The sequence below is a fragment of the Wyeomyia smithii genome, chromosome 2 (assembly GCF_029784165.1).
Source record: "Wyeomyia smithii strain HCP4-BCI-WySm-NY-G18 chromosome 2, ASM2978416v1, whole genome shotgun sequence".
In the NCBI taxonomy this organism is placed as follows: Eukaryota; Metazoa; Arthropoda; class Insecta; order Diptera; family Culicidae; genus Wyeomyia; species Wyeomyia smithii.
The window spans coordinates 245,633,085-245,659,466 of NC_073695.1; the positions used below are offsets into that span (position 1 = coordinate 245,633,085).

The 26,382-nt window shown below is 40.0% G+C and overlaps 1 protein-coding gene across 50 annotated transcripts in view; it reads right to left on the bottom strand.

Annotated features, from left to right (window-relative positions):
- Positions 1 to 26,382, bottom strand: part of LOC129724351 (cell adhesion molecule Dscam2) — a 179,073-nt gene that overhangs the window by 66,129 nt on the left and 86,562 nt on the right. For 3 of the 50 annotated variants that reach the window (XM_055679170.1, XM_055679135.1, XM_055679180.1), the window contains exon 9: positions 1,608 to 1,901. The exons of 40 other annotated variants lie outside the window; for them this stretch is intronic. In XM_055679170.1, the coding sequence (XP_055535145.1) occupies positions 1,608 to 1,901 (294 nt within the window). Of the gene's footprint in view, positions 1 to 1,607; positions 1,902 to 1,979; positions 2,265 to 2,346; positions 2,638 to 10,486; positions 10,775 to 11,522; positions 11,811 to 12,336; positions 12,625 to 13,108; positions 13,397 to 26,382 lie in introns of all 50 variants that reach the window. 7 more of the 50 variants (XM_055679154.1, XM_055679176.1, XM_055679141.1 and 4 more) reach the window with 6 other exon arrangements.

Sequence of the window (26,382 nt, forward strand, 5' to 3'; positions counted from 1 at the left end):
AGAGCGGAGTCTCCGTAGTTCAGCGGTTCGTCGCCAAACGTGAAAGGAGCGATTTTGGGAGGGACTGGAACAAGAAAATGTAGAATGATTAATTTGACGGTATTACCATTTACTACCAGCTCGGCTGAATGATAAACAGTGTCCGCAATATTCGCTTTGCAGGTGTAGTTTCCGGCGTACCTAGCGTCGACACCGTCGATGGAAAGGGCCTTGGAACGCCTTCCAACGTCTGCTACCGAGATTTTTCCAACCTCGACTAATTGGCTGATCGGGATACCATTGAACATCCAGTCAATAAATACTGGCATATCTCCGGATGTCACACTGCAGTAGACCGACGCCGAATCGCCGTAATTCAGGGGTTCTTCTCCAAAGGCGAAGGGTGTAATTTTGGGTGGAACTAAAGTGAAACTTTGATGTAATAGAACCTTCCAAAATATGAATTTCCAATCATTCCCACTGGATATTTATTGAAAGGAATTTGAAGAGAGGAGGCAGGGCGTAAAAACACACACGCACACATTCTTCTCACCATTCACAACCAGATCGGCATTAAACAGCACCGATCCGGCTCGATTTGATGCTTTACAGGAGTAGTTTCCCGCGTACTGTTCGTTAACTCCATCGATCGCCAATGCCTTTGTTCGCTTTCCGACACCTGCAACCGTAATACGATCGAGGGTTTCCACCTCCGTCACCAGTTGTCCGTTGAAATACCACTCGATCAGTATAGGGAAATCGCCAGATACAATGCTACAGTGGACGGATGCTGATTCACCATAATTCATCGGTTCGTCCCCAAACGAAAATGGGGTGATCTTCGGTGGAACTTGGATTGAAGGAGCAATGGAAATAAAACTACTATTATATAGTGAAACATCTAACCATTCACAAAAAGTTCAGCCGTATACGAAGACGAGGCCGCTTTGTTGGACGCCTCACATGGTGTAGTTTCCAGCGTGTCGCCCTTGAACTGCGTCTATGCTAAGCACCTTCAGTCGTTTCCCGATGTTCGTAACCGTGATCGTGGGATCCAGAATCAGTAGATCGTTAAAATACCAGCGGATTTTCAGGGGGAAATCCCCAGTTTGAACATTGCACTGAACCGATGCAGACTCGCCGGAGTTCATGGACTGTTCGCTGAAGCTGAACGGAACGATTTTGGGAGGGACTGGAAGCGCAAACTTAAAATGAAATGCAATGGAATCGAAAAACTAAAGCACGAAAACATAGCAAGTAGATTATCAATTGTACCGTTTACGCTCAATTTAGCTGACAAAGAAATAACTTCTGCCTTGTTGGATGCCTCACAGGTGTAATTGCCAGCATGCCAACCGGTCACAGAGTCGATGGTTAAAACTTTCGAACGCTTTCCGATACTCGTAACCCCTACGGAAGGATCGTCGATGTTTTTCCCGTTGAAGTACCACCGAATGCCAATCGGTAGATCCCCAGATGGAACATTACACTGAATCGAAACCGAATCGCCGTAGTTCATCGGTTCTTCTCCGAAACTGAACGGAAATATTTTCGGTGGAACTGGATGGATCAAATGGGGGAAAAGGAAACGTGCGATTAGTAGGGTCACGATAGAAAAACAAACGAACCGTTAACTACGAGTTCGGCACTGTGTTCAACGCTTCCGGCCGTGTTCCTAGCTACGCAAGTATAGTTTCCTGCATTGTACGCTCGAATGGATTCCAGTGTCAGTGTGCTAACCCGACGCCCAGAGTGTTGAATCATAACCCCGCGATCGTTGTTTCTCCGGATGGGCTCTCCATTGTGCAACCAATCGATGGTAATTGGTAGATCACCAAAATTTACTGCGCACTGTATCGTCGCGAAGTTGTCAGTGAACGAGGGTTCCTCTCCAAAACTGAACGATAAGATCCTCGGAAGAACTGAAAGGAGTTAGGGGGATCAAACGTAAAAGCATGCAGTTGAGGGGTTCATGCTGCTAGTTAGAACACTCTGAGTACCATTGACAAACAGTTCAGCCGATTGGTTGCGCAGTCCAGCCGAATTCTTAGCAATACAGGTGTAGGTTCCGGAGTGTTCAGCATTAACGGCGGGTATACTTAAGGAACTGCTACGCTTTCCAATGGACGTAATTTCAATGTTGGAACTGATTCTCAGCGGCTTGTTGTTGAACAACCAAGTGATTTCTATCGGAAGATCACCCTTCGAAACGTGGCAAGTAACCTGAACGCTTTCCTCCGCGTCGATTTCTTGCTCAAAGTGGAACGGATTGATGACGGGAAGGGCTTCACGCAGAAGAATGAATTTTTAGGGCTTTTAGGGATAGGTTGTAAAATAATTTGTATACAATATAGTTAGTTGGAATACCCTTTATGATAAGTTCGGCTGAAGATACGGCTTCTCCAGCCCGGTTCTTCACACGACACTCGTAAACACCACGATGCATTGGTTGAATGGATTCGATGCTCAACGAGTTGAGCCGTTCGGATAATTTCGTTACGAGAATCCCTTCGTTTTCGGATGAAATTGGCGCTCCGTTCAGATACCAGCGAATCTCCAGGGGAGAATCCCCCTTGACGACCATGCAATTTACGGCGACACTGTCGCCTGTATTAAGAATTTCTTCGCCGAAACTGAATTGCATAATTGTCGGTATGACTGTGGTCAGAGGGAGGAGTTAATAGACAGGTTAGGACGGATATAAGGGTGATAAGCAGAACGAAGCTAAAGTTGCTTAAATTGCTATTATACCATTAATAACCAACTCGGATGACTGAATTGTTTCGCCGGCTTTGTTTTTTGCCCGGCATTCGTACGTTCCTCGATGCTGATAGCTGGCCAGATCGATGCTCAGCGAGCTTAACCGTTCGGTCATGCGGGCGATAATGACACCGTTTTCGTTTGAAGGTAGAAGATTCCCATTGAAATACCATCGAATCTCCAAAGGAGAATCACCCTTATACACCATACAGTTCACGGCCGTGCTCTCACCCGAGTTCAGTGTTTCCTCTCCAAAGCTGAAGGGAGTTATCGCCGGTGGGACTATGAAAAGTGAAAATTTTCTCTAGAAAATTCACTGTCCCAGACATTACATTAATCAATTATTATAATCGAAAAAATATTCTATCTGGATTGCTCACTACGCGTCTTTTTCGGATGGTTTCCCAATCACTTATTTTTTTCTCAGGATATCTTTTACTCGGACTTACTTAAAGTAGCTCCCAAATTCTATAACAAATTCGTTAAATAGTCTTCAAACTAATGCCTCGATGATTGGCATATTTTTACAATAACAAACTAGCGAAAAGTTATGTTAAAATTCAACCAAATTGAGCCAAATTCGTATATTCTCATACGTTTTCCATACGATATACCTTTTTTCTAACGCAGACGCATTGCAAATTTTGGCGTCTTCCGGCTGGCCCGTGCAGTTGTGTACGGCTCTTGTAACTTTCCATTACATTAACACTCTAGGGCTCAATTTTCAAACGGACTTCGAAAAAATCACTATGAAACTTTATAAACATTTTTTAAGTATTGATTGAAGCTTTTTCATAGGTTTAACTGAAGACCGTATAAAGGTGCCACTGGGCACTAAAGGGTTAAATTGAGTTTTAACTTTCCTCTCGTACAATTCTACCAGTTAATGATCTTTCACACCCTATTTTCTAGTTTGCCATCGAGTATTGGCTGCAAGATTCTACGCTCGAAGACCCTAAGCGCTCGTTGAGCAGCCGTAAAGGCCTCCTCAACAGCTCTACGGTTAACACCAATAATACCAATGTCGTCCGCGAAACCCAGAAGCATGAGAGACTTCGTGATGATGGTGCGGCTTCTTTGCACACCTGCCCTTTGTATTGCACACTCTGAAGTTATGTTGAACAGCAAGTTCGAAATTAATTTCACTGTATCGTACGCCGCCTTAAAGTCTATATACAAATGATGTTATTGCAAGTTGTATTCTCGAAACTCGTCGAGGATCTGGTCAAAGATAAACATCTGGTCCGTTGTAGACAGTCCCGCTCGAAAACCGCATTGGTATTCTCCGACAAAGGCTTTCTGCAACGGCCTTAGTCGCTGGAACAGGATACGGAAGAGAATTTTAAAAGCGGAACTGAGGAGGGTTATGCCTCGATAATTACTACAGTCGAGTCTATACCCCTTCTTGTAGATAGGGCATATGAATCCTTCCAACCACTCCGTAGGTAGTTATTCCTTAGACCATACCCTTAGGATAATCTGGTGAATTGCACTACACAGCCACTCACTCCCAATTTTGAAAAGTTCGGGTGGTGAGCCGTCCTTCCCATCGGTTCTGTGATTCTCCAACTCTTTTGCGAGCATTCTTCACCTCGTCCAATGTTGGTGGATCCATAGCTTTTTCGTCCTCCCCAATTTCAATCCTGTTCCCCTCGACGACTCTCCTACCTTCGATTTATCGATAATTAGATTCCCCTCCTGGTACGGTTTGGTTCCTGATTCCCTTAATCGTTTTATAGAAGCTCCTCATGTCGTGCCTGGTGAATCAATTCTCCGCCTCCGCAAGGACGCAATCGTAGTGCTCACTTTTCTTACGGCGGTGAAGCCTCTTTTCAGCAGCTTTTACCTCCCGGTATTTCTCCCGCATCTGACGCGTCACACGATTAGCTGGCATAGGCCCGTCTCTTCCGTCACCTCTAGACAATCAACATAGAATCACCCACTACGCGTGATTCCCGTTGTCATACCTATCACTTTTCGCGCTGTTTCGCTGACCGCATCATGGATGTGCTCCCATTGCTCGTTCCGGTTCACTCCAGCTGGTTCATCGAACCGTCTACCAAGTTTCCGAGTATACTCTGCAGCAACTCCTTCCGCTGATAACCTCTGGATGCCCAGACGTATCTTCCTTGCCGTGTCATCCGTGGATCAGATTGTGTAGTCGATCTGGGAGCAGGCCCCTCCATTAGGGTGTCTTCAGGTGTGCGAATGTTGAGACGTGCAAAATGGGTACTACAGATGGCCATTCCCCTGGCCGCGCGAAGTTCACTAACCTCAAGCCGTTGTCGCTGGTGGTAGAGTGAAGGCTTTCTCAACCAATAACGGGACGAAAGATTTCGTCTCGTCCGACAAGTGTTGTGGGCACTCTCCATACGTTTTTTCAAAGAGCTAGCGGTACTCCTCCTTTAGGCTGTAGTTGAAGAATCTACCTTCGATTCTCAATACACAAGAATGACGATGGTTCGCGTCCTCAACACAACATAAATTTATTTACCGATCGGTAAAATGGGTACAATATTACTCACCAGGGCAATTTTGTTGCTCGTAGATTTTCCGTCAGAAAATCTGCTACATTAAAAATCAGTGTTATTCGCGAAACTGAAAATCCACGTTCTTAAACACTGATCGATGCCCCTTAGCTTGTTTCTTTTGCCACCGATCACTTATTCGGTATCGAACCGTGGTTATTGAAATGTTGAATATTTTGCAGGCTGTATTAATAGTTTATTTTTGTACGCACGTCTCAATCATTTCTTGAGAATATTGAACAACTTGGTATGCAATATTCTCACGCTGCTTCGACGCTTATGTCATTCTGAAAAATCAAACGTCTATTGCTTTCACAATCAAAATTTTAGGTAGTCACCAACCTGGAATGATAATACCTAGCATTACCAATCAGACGAGAGCCGTGATGGCTATACAGAAGCTGTCGGCATGTTGCTCGGTTTTGGGCCGTGTTTCGCCAGTTCCCCAGGTTTCTCATCACCCGCAAGTCCCCTTCGATCTGGTCGAGCCATCGTGCACGCTGCGCCCCCCCCCCTCCCTTATTTTTATTGCCGGCAGGGTTGCTGAAGAAAATTGATTTTAAGGGGTTGTCGTCCGGCATCCTTATGACGTGACCAGCCCAACGCAAATTATTGAATTTCGTCAGGTGTGCAATGTTCTCCTCAAGCAGCGTGTGCAACTCATGGTGCCGACGCCATCCAGCGTCGTCCGTCTGTACTCCACCGTAGATAGTCCGCAGCACCTTCCGTTCGAAAGCTCCAAGAGCGTTGAGGTCCTCCGAGAAACGTTGTTGTCTCGATTCCGTAGAGGACTACCGGTCTCATCAGGGTTGTGTACAGCGTTAACTTCGTACGTCGTCCACTCGCACGAAGTGTCTTCCGAAGTGAAAAGTAGGCACGATTTCCAGCCTGGATGAGTCTCTCAATCTCTTTGCTGGTGTTATTGTTGGCACTCACCAGTGACCCCAAATACACGAGCTCGTCGGCCACCTCAAGCTCATCGCCGTCTACAGAGACTTGAGTTGGAAAGCTTATGTTGTTCTCTTTGGAGCTTCTCACTCGCATGTATTTCGTTTTCGACGCATTTATTCGCAGTCCGATTCGTCCAGCTTTGGCTCTCAGTCGAGCTGAGTTTCCTCCGCCATTGCAAAGTTACGTGTTATGTCAAAGTCATCCGCAAAGCCCAGAAGCTCAAGGGCGATGTTGAAAAGCAAACAGGAGAATCTATCACTTTGTCTCAATCCTCAAGGGGCTCGAGAGTATCCCGGAAACACGCTCGTAGCACATCACTTGCGCTATGGTAGCAGGGCCAGCGGTTGATGTGGGTACTATGGGTAGTAGAACCCACTCGGAAAATATCGATGTGGGTACCTATCTACTCGGGATTTTCGAGAAAAAACAAAAATTATATTTTCCTCGTTCGAAATTTAAAACATACGTATAGATGCGTAGTCCCCGTGGTTCTGTGGTTAGCGATGTCGGTCGGCTAGCTCTCCCACACGGTTGTGATATCGGGTTCGATTCCCGATCGAGTCGAGGATCTTTTCGAGCTGGAAATTTTCTCGACTTAGCACTGGGGCACGGTGTATCGTTGTACTTATCCTACACATGCAAAATGTGCCAAATACTATATCGATAACGAATTCTCTCAACTAATCTAGTTGATCGAGACCGCTATTAGCCCCAAGGCTAAGCGTGCGATATTGTTTGTATCGATGCGTGAGTGACGGTAAGAATTTCTCTAAGCATAATTCGTAAATCTGGCAACTCTAATCGCGAGTGATGCATTCGGGGAAAAAGTGTGACGCCGGTCCTGATTGGTAGCCTTGGTCAGCCGAGTCAGTTCAACCGGAAAACCGTTATCGTGAATGATCTTCCATAGCTGTTCTCGACCGACTGTATCATAGGCCACCGTGAGCTCGATGAGGATGTGATATGTGGGCACGTTGTACTCGCGACATTTCTGTAAAATCTATCGGATTGAGAAGAAGTGGTCCGTGGTGGCACCATGAAGCCCGCTTGGTACTGGTTCACGAACCTCCTGGTAAAAAGTGATGGAACAGGATATGTGACTCTCACAGACTGTGAAAGTATTTTGTAGGCGGCATTGATAAGCGAGATACCGCGGTAGTTGCGGCACTCCAGCTTGTCGCCCTTCTTGTTGATGGGGCAGACGACTCCCTTCAGTCACATGACTGACAGTTTTTCCTCCTCCCAAATCCTAGAAATGACCCATTGCAGCGCTCTAGTTTGCGCCTCTCTCTCATGTTCAAAGAGATCGCTCAGCAGTCCGTCTTTGCCTGCGGCTTGTTCTTTGGTTTCCCGATCACACAAAGAATTTCATGAACATCGGTAGCTGGTACTCGGTCATCTGCTGCTGGTGCTCCTAGGTCAGTTACTGCTCCGCTTCTTTTTTTTTCTTTTACCTTGCTGGCCCGGTACAGCTGCTCCACCTCCTTATATTCACGATTATCTTGCTGGCATTTTTTTCGTCTGAGACTCGTGGTCGTTCCGTGCCCGTCTGTGATTGGCTTTGTTCTCTCTCGTTGACCTGCCCACTTATATAATATCGCTCAGGTCCGGTTCTATTCATTCGCACTTTCCGTTATACCAGTTGTTTCTGCCACTCGGTGCTTTCACTCCTAGTGTCCCCGTTGCGGTCTCCCCGATAGCTGTGCAAATGCTGTACCAGCCATCCTCGAGAGGTGATACGCCAAGCTCCTCCGCCGTTGGTTGTACCGCTTTGAGCTGTTGCGCGTATTCCTCCGCAGGCTGGGAGTCCTGGAGCGACTTGTGTTCGGTGATATCGCGCGTGGTATACGGTCGACAGTTTTGAGCGCAAAAATACCGCAACTAGGAGTTGCTGGGCATTATGTTTTGGTCCATACTGAGGTCTGTCGTTTACCAACAATGATAATGCAGTCTCCAAATCAAGCAGAAATCACAAAGAAAGCGTTTCGAAAAAATTGTCTGTCGACGGTTTGTTTACTTTCGTTTTGATATGGCGAAAACTGGTGTTTCCCACGCGTGCTATGATCCACTTCGCATTTTGCCGAAAAGGGAACTTTAAATCTAAATGGCAAAACTGATAAAATGTTTAGCTCGATGAAAACTCCACAATTCTATAGTTTATATGAAAGAATATTCAGTTATAATATTAAATACGATAATATAAAACTAATATTGTTATATATCAGTTTCTAATAGCGGTTCCAAAGTAGTAAGTCCACCAATAAAATGTTAAGAACTCGTATCAAAACGGGCTTAGAAAACCTTGATTTTTTTCTAAATAATGATGAATATGTTTAATGATTGTTTATGAAAAATTGAACAGCATTGTTTCACGTCCGGTAAATCGTTATTAAATATTCAATGCATTTCAATTTTCATTTTTTTGAGCAGTATAGCCATAACTGGTGCTATTGCTACAACTAACACTTCCAGGTACTCTCATATGAAATCATGAATTTCATATTATTCGTAGCTAAAACCATTTGTTGAGAGAAAAGCGGACTTTGTCTGAAATTGTAAGGTAAATTGTGCTATTTAAAAAAAATTTAGTAGTAGGGGAACTGCTCCATTATCCATCTCAGCCCAATATATAGGCACAGACAACATGAAAACACAATTGAAAACAGGAAAAAATGCATATTTTCTAACTAAATAAATCAATCTGCTAATCCATGGAATGGATTCTTCTTAGTTCAGTTTAGATTTCTCAAAAAGTAGAATCCTCAAAAACTCACTTAAAAGCTCTAAATTCGATATAATAGTCGGGCATCTGCACCCGAAAACTCATTCATTTCAATCACCTACCTCAGAAAACAAAATTCGCACGTTGTTCTATACGGTTACAACGGGATTCGTTCAGCAGCCAACCAAAGTTTTTTTCATCACTAGCTCTTTATTTTTATCAGTAAACAAATCACTCACAACACTAAGAATACTTTAATCTCTGAAATATTAACCTCAAATTTCCAAAAACAAGCTTTAATTAGCAGAAATATATGAGATGAATTTCTACAATTCCTAAATTTCAACTGTATGTATTTCCATCTGTTTTCACTGCGTTGGAGAAAATCAAAAGTTGCCAAATCAGTTTCTGTTAATACGAAAAAATCATACTGAAAATGTTAAATTATTCCGACATAATTGACATAAATTAACGGCACTGCAGTGGTTACCTAGATTACCAGTTTTGCACGTAAACAACTACAGCGGATATCTAGGTAACCTACTACGACGGGCTGCGGCTACGTTCGTTCATGATGATGTGATTCATTGATGATAAACAGTGTGATGAATATGGGGGCGTCGTGGGATGAATAATTGAGCAGTGATTTAAGTTTTGAGATGGATATGAAAGCGTTGTGAAAAATGGTTTTGTTTTACAAAATTCAGGATAAATCTAGCTAAGTATACTAAATATACAATGCTGGGCGGTTCCATAAGAGCATGTAAGCGTATTTTGTTTATTTGTTCAATGATTTCGTGAAAACTTGGTGTTTAATCCGTGCATTCTTCGTATATATCGGCTTAATGAGATGAAAAATAGAGCAGTTCCCCTAGTTTAAACAACCATATTGTGGAGTATTCACGATAGCTTTGTAGTACCCGCATCACAAACATAAACCAGATTGTCAACAACATTTGTACTGTAAACATCTTAACATGACACTAGCAAAACTGGCATTCTATGTACATAGTTCGATTCCATTATGACAACTTCATCGACAACCAGCTATTCCTTCGAGCAGCGTTTAAACAATCGAACAGGAAGGGAAAATCGGAAGGAAAGAACTTTGCGTGAAACTTAAAATGAAAGCTCAACGATCGCATTACCCATGACTTTTAGTTCGGTATCATGGCGGGCATCGCCAGCAGCATTCTTAGCAATACAACTATAGTTTCCAGCGTGTCTCGGTTGGACAGATTCAATGGATAGGATGCTTATTCGGTAACCACTGTTCGTAATAAGAATACCATCACCAGTCCTCAGATGATGACCATCGAACAGCCATTTTATATCAATGGGGGGATCACCCTTGGTAACGACACAGCTTACTGTGGTCGCACTGTAGATGTCGAACGGTTCTTCCCCGAATTCGAACGGTAAAACGATTGGCGAAACTAGTGACAGCGAAGGAGGAAACAGGTTTAGCGACTTCGGAATTTAGGAATTAGGTATCATATACTTTGAAGGAATGAGGAAAAGTATGAAAATTAAGCAAATATCACACCCATCACTTTCAACTCCGACGAGTGCTCGGTCTTTCCGGCCTTGTTTTTAGCGAAGCAGGTGTAATTTCCGGCGTGTCTCGGCTGCACGGACTCAATAGACAGAATGCTGATCCGCTGTCCGCTCGATGTGATTAGGATACCATCACCACTGCGCAGTCGGTGCTGATTGAACAGCCATACGATTTCGATCGGACCATCACCCTTTGTAACGGCACAGCTAATCGTCGTAGTGCTGTAGATATCGAACGGTTCCTCCCCGAACTCGAAAGGCATTATAATCGGAAGAACTAGATTTGTTCGGACCCAGGAAGGAAAAGAGGAGGATAAAAGTGGTTTAGCTATTTTATCGTACCCATTACAACCAGTTCGGATGAATGTGTCATTTGTCCAGCCTTGTTCTTGGCGATACACGTGTAGTTCCCGGCGTGCCGGGGCTGGACAAACTCTATCGATAGCATACTGATACGTTGACCGCTGGGAGTTATAAGTATGCCATCCCCCGTTTCCAGTCGATGCTCGTTGAACAACCAAATTATTTCCACCGGAGCATCCCCCTTCGTTACAGCGCAGCTCACCGTCGTAGTACTATAGATATCGAAAGGTTCGTCCCCAAATTCGAAAGGCATGATGACCGGGACAACTGGTAATTTAGGATGGGAAAATTAAAAATACATATATACAGAAAATTGCTGACCCATCACTTTAAGCTCAGAAGAATGCTGTATTTGTCCGGCGCGATTTTTCGCGATGCATGTATAATTCCCAGCATGTCTAGGTTGAACGGATTCGATGAACAACATGCTGAGTTTTTGGTTATTGTTGGTGATCAATATCCCATCACCCGTTCGAAGTCTGTGATCGTTGAACAGCCAGAATAGCTCGATCGGTGCGTCCCCTTTGGTAACGGTGCACGCAACGGTCGTCGTACTATAGATGTCAAAGGGATTCTCACCGAATTCGAAAGGTAAAATGATTGGAACGACTTTGGTGAATGGAAAAACGGGGGTAAAAGGGAATGATTAGTACTAGGCTTACCGATAACCTTAAGCTCTGAGCTGTGAGACACTTGTCCAGCACGATTTCGTGCCACACAGGTATAATTTCCCGCATGCGTCGATTGTACTGCCTCGATCGAGAGAATGCTAATTTTTTGACCACTTTTTGTGATCAAAATTCCGTCACCTGCCGACACTGGAGTTCCGTTGAACAACCAAAATATGGAAATTGGGGTATCCCCCTTGGTAACGCCACAGCTAACCATGGTCGAACTCATGCTATCGTACGGTTCTTCACCGAACTCGAACGGAATCATCACCGGCGTTACTACGTGGAATGAATATGGATTATATTGGGATGTGATTGGGCAAAGCGAACAATTGGATTTAAGGAGGTTAAACATAACTGGACATTCAAACATTACACAAGCGTTTACCGATAACTTTCAGTTCAGATGAATGCTCAACGAATCCCGCCTTATTCCGGGCTACACACGTATATCTTCCTGCATGGCGCGGTTGAACCGATTCGATCGAAAGCATACTGATCTTCTGACCACCCTTGGTAATCAGAATACCGTCGTTCGTGTGGATGGTACTACCATTGAACATCCAGTTTATTTCGATCGGAGTGTCCCCCTTTGCTACCGCACAACTCACCATCGTCGTACTTGCCATGTCAGCCGGTTCTTCGCCAAACTCAAACGGCAGCAGAATTGGTGGAACTCGAGAAAGTGGATAAAGATGCGACTTATTTTCTGATTTTATTCTTTTTGAACAGTTGGCGATGATCAGGATTAGGAGAAGGTTTTGGAATGGTAAACAGAATGAAAGCAACCGTGTGTATTTCTAACCTATAACTTTCAGCGCAGAGCTGTGCTCCACGAAACCTGCCCTGTTTCTCGCTACGCAGCTGTAGTTGCCGGCATGCCGTGGCTGAACCGACTCTATGTAAAGAATACTCATTTTCGGACTTGACTTGGTGATCGTCACCCCATCATCGGAGAAAATATCTTGACCATTGAACATCCAGTTGATTTCGATCGGTGCATCACCCTTGATCACCGCACAGCTAACCGTGGTGGTTGTGAGCATATCGAAAGGTTCCTCCCCGAACTCGAACGGCATAATCGAGGGGATGACTGAGTGGATATTAATGAATTGGTAAGGATGGAGAGCAAACAAAAAAATAAGCGTTATTAAAACTAAATCGAACCCATCACTTGTAACGTCGAACTATGTTCAACCGCTCCGGCGCGATTGGCTGCGTGGCAGGTGTAACTGCCAGCATGACGCGAGTGCACCGATTCGATGGTCAGCATGCTAACTTTGTGGCCGCTCTTGGAAATAAGGATACCATCGTTCGAAACAATGCGCCGTCCGTTGAACAACCAGCTGATGTCGATTGGGGTGTCGCCTTTCGTTACGATACAACTAACTGACGCCGTGCTCCCGGTATCGAAAGCCTCCTCGCCGAATTCGAACGGAAGGATGATGGGTACAACTTTTGAACCGAATAACAAACCACAGAAACGAGTTTAATTTTTCATCGTCATTATAACCAACGAACCCAGAGGGGAAAAACAGGAAGGAGCAAAAAAACACTAAATTTAAATTCACAATTACCCATCACTTGCAGTTCAGCCGTGTGTTCAGTGTTGCCAGCGTTGTTACTCGCCAGACAGGTATAATTTCCCGCATGTCGTGAATGAACCGCTTCGATCGATAGAATCGAAATTTTATGTCCGCTCTTAGTTATCATAACACCATCGCTCGTGTAAATCCGACGACCGTTCACCAACCAGGTAATCTCAATAGGAATGTCCCCCTTCGTCACAATACAACTAACCGAAGCAGCGCTTCCACTGTCGAACGCTTCTTCGCCGAATTCAAACGGTAGAATGATGGGAAGGACTTTTGGGTGGGAAGAAGAAAAGGCGAAACAATTTTAAATACTACACAAAATTTACCCATAACCTGCAGTTCGGCAGAATGTTCAACACTCCCCGCTTTGTTATTCGCATGGCAAGTGTAGTTGCCCGCATGTCTAGAGTGAACCGATTCAATCGAGAGCATGCTAATTTTGCCACCTCCTCGTGTTATCAAAATTCCGTCGTTCGAATCGATACGTCTTCCATTGAACAATTAGCTCACGTCGATCGGGGTGTCACCCTTGGTAACAATACAGCTTACGGATGCTGTGCTACCACTGTCGAAGGCCTCCTCACCGAAATCGAAGGGCAGAATGATAGGGACCACTTGGGGTAGGAGCAAAATTTTATAAAATTAAAACATAAGCTATTTACCGATAACCTTCAGCTCAGAACTATGCTCTGCAGTTCCTGCCGCGTTACTAGCACGGCACGTGTAATTGCCAGCATGTTTGGATTGTATCGCTTCGATGTACATTGTGCTCATTTTTTGTCCCATCTTCGAGATCACAATTCCGTCGCTACTATCTATCATACGGCTGTTGAACAACCAACCAATGTCGATGGGCGTATCGCCCTTACTAATGACGCATTGCACGGAGACAGTGCTGGACGAATCGTACGGTTCTTCGCCGAACTCGAATGGCATAATCATTGGGGTAGCTTAAAATTTGGGAAAGTTGGAAAAGTGAAAAATTGCACCACCAATAACACTATGATTATGACCCATGGCGTTTTATGTTCATTCTTCAATTTGAATATTAAATCTCGAATTGTGAAAAACAAATATAGATTTAGAGAAATTTATGATTTAATCAATATATTCAATTCTAGTAAACTATATTTTATGTGTTCTATGTCAAATTGAAGCTTGCTTTCTATCGTTCATATTAGAGTTTTATGCCAGATTTTGGATTCAAGCTCAAGGATTTTAGCGGGACGACTGGTAACAGGTCAATCTAATGTTGTACGCTTTCTGATTCCACGTGAAAGTTTTATAGACAAGGCTTTTTTTTCATATAATATTACTTTATTCAGTAAAAACTCCAGGTTCAAATTTGGCTGTTACCGAAAATAGTGGAGAAAAGAGTCTATACGTTATTTGGAGCTAGACAACTTACACATATTTTTTCCGAACTCTTGTTTATTTTTAGGTCGCACGCATTAAACATGAAAATACCTCCCGAAACATTAGGTGATTGAACAAAGTACTTATGTCGCCGGCTGCTGGCGAATAGACAAGCAAAACAATAAAACTGCCCAAAAAATGGCTTATATTTTTCAAAATCAATATTATGCAGATTTAGGTTTGTCTCATGACTGCAGGTTGGACTTTTTAGTACTAAAATTCAATATTCGCAAAACTTTGACATTGATAATAATTTTGGTATACACTACCCGTCATAAGTTTGGAATCGCTTTGCTGAGTATTGCAACACCCAGTTTAAATATTGCAACATCTCCCGAAAATTTTAGCATCACCTGGAATAGGCGGAAATCTCGTGTTTTTGACAACCTAGAAAGTTGCGGTTTTCAGCAAACTTGTTCAGAAGGTTAAAGGCTACTGCATGGTGGTCAATTCAGTGTGAAATTTTACCGCTATGTGGCGCTAGTGGGCACACAATTTATCGTATTTTGAATTTAACTAATCTCACGGTTCCGACCCGCTAGAAAGTTGCGGTGCTCAGCAAACTTGTTCAGGATGCTAAAGGCTTCTACATGATGGACAATTTAGTACTGAATTACCCCGGCGCTGGAGTACATGTGGTTCTTCGCTATCAAACTTCAACTTATCGCGCGAATATTACTACCCAGAAAGTTGCGGTCGTCGGCTAGTGTTCCGAACTATTCCATTGAGGCTATTTTTATTACAATTCAGTATCAACACAAATAAAAAAAACACCCAGTGTCCTAATTGAAATACAACTTCGACAACTTCGGCAAAGGGCGAGTGTTTTTGACTTCGTGTATACATTTCGGGTGTGGATGGGGCTTACACGCGCTTTCTCGAACGCACCATATACTGAAGTCAGAACCACTCGGCTTGCATGTAAGCCGGCGGCGTTGCGTGTTCGGTCTTCAGATTGCAGCGAAAAGTAATTAGGGACGTTGCGATACCATTAAACATCGATACTTAGGATCGATACCTGTATCGAAAGCAAGTACTGATATTCCAATAGTATCGAGGCTAACGTATCGATACCTGAATGTATCGTTGTGCGATACCAGTTCATTCAAAATATAAGTCATAATTCTTTTTTATTATTTATTCCTCAAAACGTTTAATTCAATGAAACCATTTATATAGATCATTTCACGAGACGTTTCTGAACTCAATCTATGAATGAAATTTTGACAGAAAGCTCGGAACCGCTGACATAACGCACGTAAAAGCATCATCAACAGCAGAATACGTGACACCTGTCAGTTCGTAAAATGGTCTATTAATTTACTGAATCTAGAAACACCAGCTTCTGCAGAAACTAAGTCGAAAGTCGATTACTCTTTTCCTCAAAAATTGATCCTGTTTTCGCAAAGAGCCGCTTGCATGGCTCTGTAGATTTTACCTTCGGATCTGCATGACCGTAGAAAAGGATCGTTCCCGTAGGTTAATCTACAGAAATTTCTGTTAAATTGGCATTACCGATGAGATGGCATGCATGCATACGGTGCATCAAAATGGCGCCATATCCAGCATATTTTCTGCTTCGTTCGTTCTTCTTTGCAGGGTTGTTTTGAGTCTTTTCGATACTGAGAGGTGTGTATCGATATTGATGAAGTATCGTTGGTAAAATATCGATACCAAAAATCCGAGTATCGGAGGTAGAAGGATCGATTCTGTATAAGTATCGGTGGTATCGCAACGTCCCTAAAAGTAATACGAAATGTCCCCTGTGGTGCTCAAATCCTTCAATATCGGATTAGAGTCAAGTCTACTGCAACTGTTTGCAGCCGAGGTAATCAATTTCGTCGCGATATCGTCGATTTTCCCCACTGTAAACGGGTTGGGTAAGTTGCTGATCAAACTGTCAACATACCAACACAGTCGCATGATAACCTCCTTAAATGAAAGCACTTCTTTAGAATAAACAAACAAGCTCACGTATTGTGTGTGGTGATCAAATTGTCAACATTCAAATTGGTTTCACATCGTCATGTGTAAACAATCAGTGTAAATGATGTGATTATTGAGCTGAACTAAGTTCGAAACGCTCAAAACTACATGCACACTAGCGCTGCGTTGCGGATGAATTCCGCACTATACTGTCCGCCAATTGCAAACCCTTGACGTCTTGAGTAACTTTGCTGAGAATCACAAGCGCTGCGCTGTGACTGAATTCCGAACTATACTCTCCTCTAATCACAAGCCCTTGACCTCCTGAGCAACTTTGCTGAAGAACACAACTCTCTAGGTTTCCAGAATCAAGAGATAGAGTTACATTAATCTGCCCATATCAAGCGATGCTAAACTTTTCGGGGTGCTGCAATATTCAAACAGAGTGTTGCAATACTCAGTAAAGCGATTCCAAACTTATGACGGGTAGTGTATGTATTTTGGTTTATATATCTAACTGTATTTTTAATTCTTAAGGTCTTGGATGCATGGACAATGCCAAATTTCATACTTAATAAATAGTTCTCGCGCCGACAAGCAAGAATCCAGCTTTCCACAAGCGGTAATGGCGGACAGTGCACGCAGCCCATTCTGACGTTTTCTGTAGGTCGGGTAATTTTCAATCGCAGTAACGGAGTGAAAAACATAAAATTTTTGCAACGTAGCATAGCAACTTTAATAAACAGGTTTGTTTATTATGATCCGCGCATGCGCACGACGGAATTTAAATAACAAAACGCCCATTGTTTGTTGAAGTTGCTACGCTACGTTACGATGTTGTGATATTTTCTACTCCGTTACTGCGATTGAAAATTCCCTGACCTACAGAAAACGTCAAAAAGGGCTTCGTGCACTATCCGCCATTACCGTTCGTGGAAAGCTGGATAGGTTAACATGACAGCGGGCTCGATGCGACCAAAGATGACTAGAACAAGATACTTGAGTAACTTGACTCTTGCAGAATTTATCGGACATGATTGTCGTTGCGCGTGAGCAAAAGTCGAACTTATTTATACACTATTAATATGGTGTATACTTAACGTCGAAATCAACTGACGACAAGGCCAAGACATGACTGCTGAAAGGTGAAACAAATTTATTCAGTATCCATGTGGACGACTGTACGGTGCTACCATCCGAAAAATGATAATAAAGTGTACGAATGTTTAGTTTTTAAACATGAAACATTCCGGGAGAATCAAGAATTATCGGCGCATCATTTAAAATAAAGCGTACCGTCAGAACTTCATGGTAACCGCTATGAGCACGCTCTACAGCCAAGTTTTCCACTCTTGCCGAGGTTAATAAGATAAAAATCGGGTACCCCGATAAACCTGACCAAAATGCAATATGGTTCTGAAACCTGGATTGCGATATATCAAACTTTAAGTTTTGGTAGAATGGGACCTGAAAAAAATATATCACCCCTCAATATAAACCCCCTTTCTGGCAGACAATTTTACACTTTTCTTTTGTTTTTTGAAGTGCAACATATATGGCAATAGCATCAAGTGCAAAAAATTACAATATCATTAATCTGCATGTTTTTTTAAGTGTCCAGCCGACCAAACTGCTACACCTTTTTCATATACAATCTTGAACAGCTCAACAATCGATGACGGACTATGCACAATAAATCGGTTTTGTTCGTAGTGATCCGTTTACGAGAATTTAAGTCATCAGATGGGCTCATTTCAAGATGGCTTGACAAAGTATTTTTTTTTTTTAATTCTTTTAGCACCAATATTTAGTGGTTAATTTGTGGTTTCGAAATCCAATTTGTGGTAATTTGTGGTTGAGTAATTTCTGAGAAATTTTCAGAAAACTGAGTCAAGCCATCTCCGAAAATGATTTCGCTTCAAATGAATCGGACAACGATGATATATACATCAATCGAAAGCTCTTAATTTGTGGTTCACTCAGAAAGCTTTCGTGTAGCGATGAGTATGGTGAAACTAGAGATACTCAGAGGGAGAGATATGCGGTGAGCCGAACGAACCGTCAAAATTGGAGCCAAACGAATAAGAAAGGTAACACCACATTGAGAGGTATTGCAATCAGGTACAAAAAAGAACGTGTTCATTTCTATACGATTTTTTGTACTATTGCCAATGAATGAGTGATTTTTACCCGGAGTTCAACAAACCTTGTGTATAGGTAACAAAATAAGTGAAGGTGTATAAAATTAAACATAAGCATAAAATATATCACCTCAACAGTTTTTGCGAAGCACTTCACTATTCTTAAGGACTTTCACCGTCACCACCGATTATACAAGTCGAATGTTAGTCAACATTGCGCTTTGAGAAGAGATCTGGCACCTCTGACATATGAAACCCAGTTGCCGAATTTGCGATTTTTTTCACCGCCAATCTCTTCCTCTGAGTATTTCTAGGTGAAACAGTATGTAAACAGCAGGGATAATATATGTGCAGATTTGCTGCGAAATGAAAATGTTGATCATTAGCATCAATTCCGTGTGTTTTACGTAAATTTCCTCAAAATGAGTGAAGTTTTACGTAGACATGCGAGCGTGATTTTCTCGATCTTCGGTCGAATCATTTCCGGAAATGTAGTTTTGCCGTTTACCGATTGTTTGAAAATAAAAAAACCTAAATTAATACACCTAGGGGTGTGATCTGGTCTTTCTCATACAAAATCTATTATATGTTAAAATCTATTAGCACATACGTTTTAACTCTTGGAATAAATTACAGCCTGATAATAATAAAAACAATTTTTTGTTTCGATAAATATAATAATATTTTGGTAACCAACTATGCAACTGTATTCGACTGTTGGGTATTTTAGAAACCGGAATGATGCCTGAAGATCGGGAATGGGCCTTAGAACTGTAGGGAACGGTTGAAACGCATGGTAAATGCCCAAAGGTGTGAGCCCTGACTAGAATTAAAATTCGATATTTTCTCGTCTCAGGAATATGCTACTACAACTACCCTCTGAATAATAAAACAAAAAAGCTTTCAACGGCAGCGACAACTGTATGTCGTATACAGTAAGGTCGCTTTTTACTCGGATTGCTTTCCTCCATTATTCAAAAACGGTACAAGATATTGACCTCATTTCAATCACGTTTTCCGTTTTAGGCCACGAGTGATCATATATCAGTTTTTAAAAAAAATCACAATTTTTGGTGTAAATACTCAAAATTTAAAATATTGAATTTTGGTCTCTAGATTGGCCACTATCATATTCAAACAAGGTTTTAACGTTTTAGGACGGTTTTCTTTGTTATATTTGCAACTCAAAAAAGTCGTTTTTTACGCGGACCCACACAAATTCGGAACGCATCCCCCGCGTAAAAAACGACCTTAGTGTATATAAACGACTGTCGATATGTTCTAGATAACCCACTAGCACTAACATCGGCAGGTGCCAGTACTATGCTCATCCAACGCCGCGTACGGTCGGTGTTGACTACAAGAGGTAAACAATGTTTAAAAATTTAAATAATAGTTTTTTAATTATTTTAATATGAACTATGCCTACAAAAACTACATTTTCGTGAACCACAAATTAAGAGCTTTCGATTGATGTATATATCATCGTTGTCCGAGTCATTTGAAGCTAAATCATTTTCAGAGATGGCTTGACTCAGTTTTCTTAAAATTTCTCAGAAATTACTCATTCACAAATTACCACAAATTGGATTTCGAAACCACAAATTAACCACTAAATATTGGTGCTAAAAGAATTAAAAAAAAAATACTTTGTCAAGCCATCTTGAAATGAGCATCAGATGGCAGCACTAACCGTCGGAAATCGGTTATGTTCAAAATGTATCAAAAATATGAAAGTTAGGTATCTTGTTTTAGTTATCTTTGATGCGACATAATCCGCGTTCAAAAATAATTTACTTTTGTTCGAAAATAATTTACGTGGTGGCCAGTTAACCGATGGTATTGCGCGCGGTTTTTGCCCAGTATGATGTTTAAACATATCAACTCGAACATTTTCGTCTTAGATTTATTATTTGCGCGGTATTATGGTTAGATTTTAAAGTGACATGTTGTATAAAAATTTTTTTTTTTCATTTCAACTTATACATCGTTTCGAAATGAGAACAAAAGAACACTAGTCTTACGGTTATTGGTGATCTGGAGAGCGATATCACGTGGTTTTGCAAAATCATGTCATTCATTAATTTCAACATTCAAATAATTGATATTTATATTATTTTTCTCTAACAAGTCGGATAGTTAGTGCATTCTAATTAGCCGGTATTGAATAATTGAATACTTCACTTAGCACTCTCTATATAAACAATTCACAAAAATGAGCAACCATTTAAGTCAACCATTCTTGTCTGGCTGAAACTTTTCAAAGATGTTCCTATAAGCTAAAGATGTCATTTTGTGCTTTTAGTATTTTTTTGAATCACGACTAATTTTTTGAAATAGGGTTGATGTAAAAATTCTATTGATAATCAAATATTTTAAAGCCACAACGGTTTGTTTGATCAGTCCAAAAAGTACTAAACAACCCCGAAAAGAAAAAACACGAAAAATAATTAAAATAATTACACTGTGCTACAAATGAAAAAAAAATGCAAAAACTTCTGAAGTGACCTAGTGTAGGTTGTAGGTCCTGTTGAGTGTAACATTCGCTCATACTAGAAATTTTCCAAACACCCTCAAAATCTGGAGTTATGGTCAAAATACGGTTTTTTGGACCTCAGCGCATATGATATATTTCAACTCAGTCATTTAACAACCGATTTTCAATATTTAAACAGGTTTAGAAAGAAGACAAATAGAGCTTTCAAAGTATATACAGGTTTTTACTAATATTAATAAAACATGTTGAGTTATTTGAGTTTGAATTCAATTTTTTAGACTTTTTCACGCAATTTTTCAATTTAATTTGAAACTTTCTGTCTATTTTTATACCAAACATACCACAAATACACTATAATTTAAAAAGTTTTTTCAATTCCGAATCAAATGAAGGTAGTTTTGTGGAAATCGGTTGATATTTGGCTAAGTTATATATTTTTTAAGAAAACCTGAATTTTTGGCTTCTGTCGCATAATTATTCCACGGTGCTACAAATGATTAAAAAATGCAAGAACTTTCGATGTGACTTAGTGTAGGTTGTAGCTTCAGTCAAATGTTACTTGCGCGTTTACTTGAAGTTTTTCAAATACCCCGAATATTATAAGTTATGTTCAAAACTTTGTTTTTTACATTAGCTCACATTTTTATGCCTAATACGGCTATTATTCAACAGATTTTTTTATATTTTGGCTGTTTTGGAAAGGCGAAAAATAGACCATTAGAAACATATGTCTAAAATGTTTACCTATATGTGATGAATAGTTTTAAAGTAAATAAGATCGTTTATGTTATTTTCAAATTTTTCAAAATTTATTCACAATTTTTCACACATTTTCGTAATGATGAAGCTTCAATTGCTGTTGAATTTGGAAAGTTCTTTTTAGTACCAAACGAAAACAATAGGTGTTGTTAATGGAAATCTGTTATAATTTGATTGAGAAATGATTTGATGAAATCTAAGTATATGGTGGAAAACATCAAGTCATATCTCAGTCAAATTACAGATTTTCATAAACAACACTTACTGTTTTCGTTTGTCATTAAATGTTCTTTTCAAATTCTACAGCAGTTAAAGCTCGTTCATTACAAAAATGTGTGAAAAATTTCGAATAAATTTGGAAAAATTTGAAAATAACATAAACTATCTTATTTATTTTAAAACTATTCATCACATATAGGTAGAATCTTAAAAAAAAAATCATCTTATTTTATTTAATAAATTTATAATATAATAATTTAATAAAACTAACTCTTTAGACATATTTATATGTTTCAAGAGTTCTATTTTTAGCCTTTACAAAACAACCAAAATTCAAAAAATCGGTTGAAAAATAACCGAATTAAACATAAAAATGTGAGCTAAGGTAAAAAACAGGGTTTTGACCATAACTAATAATGTTTGGGGGTATTTGAAAAACTTCAAGTAAACGCGCAATGTTACTTGCTTGACTAAAGCTACAACTCACACTAAGTCACATCAAAAGTTCTTGCATTTTTCCATCATTTGTAGCTCCGTGAAATAATTGTGCGATAGAAGCCAAAATTTCTAGTTTTCTTAAAAAATATATAACTTAGCCAAATATCAACCGATTTTCACAAAAATACTTTCAATTGATTCGGGATTGAATATACTTTCAAAATTATAGTATATGTTTCTTATAAAAATAGACGGTAAATTTCAAATTAAATTTAAAAATTGTGTGAAAAAGTCTAAAAAATTAAATTAAAACTCAAATAACTCAACATGTTTTATTGATATCGGTAAAAACCTGTATATGTTTTGAAAGCTCTATTTGTCTTCTTTCTAAAACTGCTTAAATATTGAAAATCGGTTGATAAATGACTGAGTTAAAAATATTATATGCGCTGAGGTATAAAAAACCGTATTTTGACCATAACTTTAGATTTTGGTTTGGAAAATTTCTAGTATGAGCGAATGTTATACTCAACAAGACCTACAACCTACACTAGGTCATTTCAAAAGTTCTAAATCGCTGTAGCACAGTGTTATCTTAAAGACTTTTTTTTAAATCTTATTTTTTTGTAAATACTGCAAAAGGTTAGCTAAGCATTGATGGTGGCCTAATCATGGAGAAAAAAATTAGGAAAAACAAAAAAAAACCGTTACTGTGAACCAGAAATCTCAAAAAAAACTTTATTTTTATTTTCGTTACGTTATATCGAAGCAAACATTTTTTTTAAATTTATGCAAGAATGGTAATCGTTACTCAAAGATGCGTGGAAATCTATTTCCCATAACCTATCAGTATTTTAAAACCTTTTTTATGTCCATTTAAAAATATTTTCAACAAGCAAGAAATTTTTTTTTTATTGATGCAACAGGTTACTCAAAGATGCGTGAAAACCTATCTCCCATCACTCATCAGTATTTTTAAACCATTCTTATGCCCATTTAGGACAATTTTCGCATTGCACAGTGGTTTAAAAGTCGATTTTGACGCGCTAAATTGATAACTCCACGTACGTTGGATATACAATTATGACGTCTTCAGCAAAAATGGTGGGTAAGACCTCCTGCATCTTTCGGTGCTATGAGATTTGTGATTAATCTCCCCAAAAGTGAGATGAAAAATTTATTTTTTTGCTCCATCGAGATACAGAGTTGGTGTCTTCGGTAAAGTTATAGGTATAACCAATACGACCAACTTTGCCGAAGACAAAAAATTCGTATCTGCTACTCAAATTGACTTAGAGAGTTTTTATTGAAAATAGACATGTCAAAACACATTTTTCAATGAAACATATTTTTTTCTATTTTCTAGGCCTTCATTATGTTCTACAAAGTTGTTAGTAGCATCAATATACACAACTGTCTGGAAGGTACTATATTCGTATTGTTTGAAAAACTATGAGTTATGGGCTATTTTTTATTTTTTTCGCCATATTTCAAATCACTGTGTCGTTCTTAGGGGCAGATAGATGCAGATTCGGTAGTAAGCATATGAAAGTATAACAATAGAACTTTCAAACGCTGGTGGTTTCGCTAGTCCACGACTTTCTGCTGATGAGTTGTGTTCATAACAAAAAACCTCGTTTTTACCCTCTTTAATGATTTAACCAGGTAAAATACTAATATTGTAAACCAAGATACCACGTAATAAGTTCGTATCTACCATCCTACCAAGCGTGGTTCAAGTATTTCAGAACATGTAAATTGCATATGCTTGTTTTTGGTTCACATTGAAGGTTCTTAATCAAAAACAATGAAAGTGCTATTATAACACTAAGTTGATAACTGTAGAACAAGCAAAGTTACCATTAACCTCTAACACAGTGGTTCCCAACCGGGGTCCACGGCCGGCAAGGGAGTCGCGAGGCTCATCTAGGGGGCTGCGAAATTGTTGGTAAATTTGATAGGCATTCAAATTTTCTTTCTAGGTGTCTTTGGGAGAGCGGATTTTCAATTATTCTGCCTATTAGGACTAAGACGTGAAACAAATTAGACTTGCAGGACAATATGAGACTGAAAAACGCAGCCTCGTATTGCAATTTTGTATCTGAAATTCTTTTTGGGGGCCGCAATGCTCTCTGTGCTCGCCCCCCGAAGGCGGTCGCGGAGCTTTTTGTGTTTAGTAACAGGGCCCGCGGACCCAAAAAGATTGGGAACCACTTCTCTAACATATTCTGAGCCTCTTCGGAAACACATATCTACTGTTGTGCAACTGAGCATCTGCTGGTATGTTTGTACCCGCGATATAATCTACCAACAAGCGCCCACAATGTATTAATGCATGGGTTGGCCGTAATCATCCATTTCAATGTTTCACTCCGCCAGCTTTTAGAAGAGGCTCAGGAAGTAACGAACAAGAATTAGGAAAGGTACATGAATTTACCTTACGAAAGTGTAAAGCTATTGGATAAACTGGCTGCTTGCTTCATCAGACCCCGTAATAACGTCCATTCGCGGATGGCCAAAAATCACGAGAAACTATTACTTGATGATGTTATGATGCTGCTAGTTCGAATGTGTCGAAACCGACAACTGCATGGTGGTCGACAATAATAATTAATAGTTACTACTGAATGCAATAGTATTAAAAAAAAAATACCACCAAACAAAATTCAACAAGAGGGAACACTTAAATTGTAATTGATGATAGTGGTTTTATATTTGCTATCATCCTGCTTGCAATTTCCGTTCTTTGCTTGTTCTACAGATATCAACTTAGTATTATGTTCATTGTTTTTAATTGAGAACCTTCGAGGTGAACCAAAAACAAGCATATGCAATTTACATGTTCTGAAATACTTGAACCACGCTTGGAAGGATGGTCACCATAGATACGAACTTATTACGTGGTATCTTGGTTTACAATATTAGTATTTTACCTGATTAAATCATTAAAGAGGGTAAAAACGAGTTTTTTTGTTATGAACACAACTCATCAGCAGAAAGTCGTGGACTAGCGAAACCACCAGCGTTTAAAAGTTCGATTGTTATACTTTCAGATGCTTACTACCAAATCTGCATCTATCTGCCCCTAAGAAAGATACAGTGATTTGAAATATGGCGAAAAAAAATAAAAAATAGCCCATAACTCATAGTTTTTCAAACAATACGAATATAGTACCTTCCAGACAGTTGTGTACATTAATGCTACTAACAACTTTGTAGAACATAGCGAAGGCCTAGAAAATAGAAAAAAATATGTTTCATTGAAAAATGTGTTTTGACATGTCTATTTTCAATAAAAACTCTCTAAGTCAATTTGAGTAGCAGATACGAATTTTTTGTCTTCGGCAAAGTTGGTCGTATTGGTTATACCTATAACTTTACCGAAGACACCAACTCTGTATCTCGATGGAGCAAAAAAATAAATTTTTCATCTCACTTTTGGGGAGATTAATCACAAATCTCATAGCACCAAAAGATGCAGGAGGTCTTACCCACCATTTTTGCTGAAGACGTCATAATTGTATATCCAACGTACGTGGAGTTATCAATTTAGCGCGTCAAAATCGACTTTTAAACCACTGTGCATTGGTTTCAAAACTTACTACAAACATTTTTTAGAAGCAATTTATACCCCAAAAACAATAATTTTATGTTTTTTTTTACAATTGTTTTTTTTTGTTTTTTATGGTGTATATTTTTTCTGGAAGGACCAAATTACTGTTTACAACTTTACCGAAGACATCATGCAACCAAACGTACCACCTTTTTTCCTATTTTCGAAAAATTTTAACTTTTTTTTCCTCAATCCCCCATGATTAAACAACCAACAACGTTTTTATGAAGAAAAAAAGATTACTAAA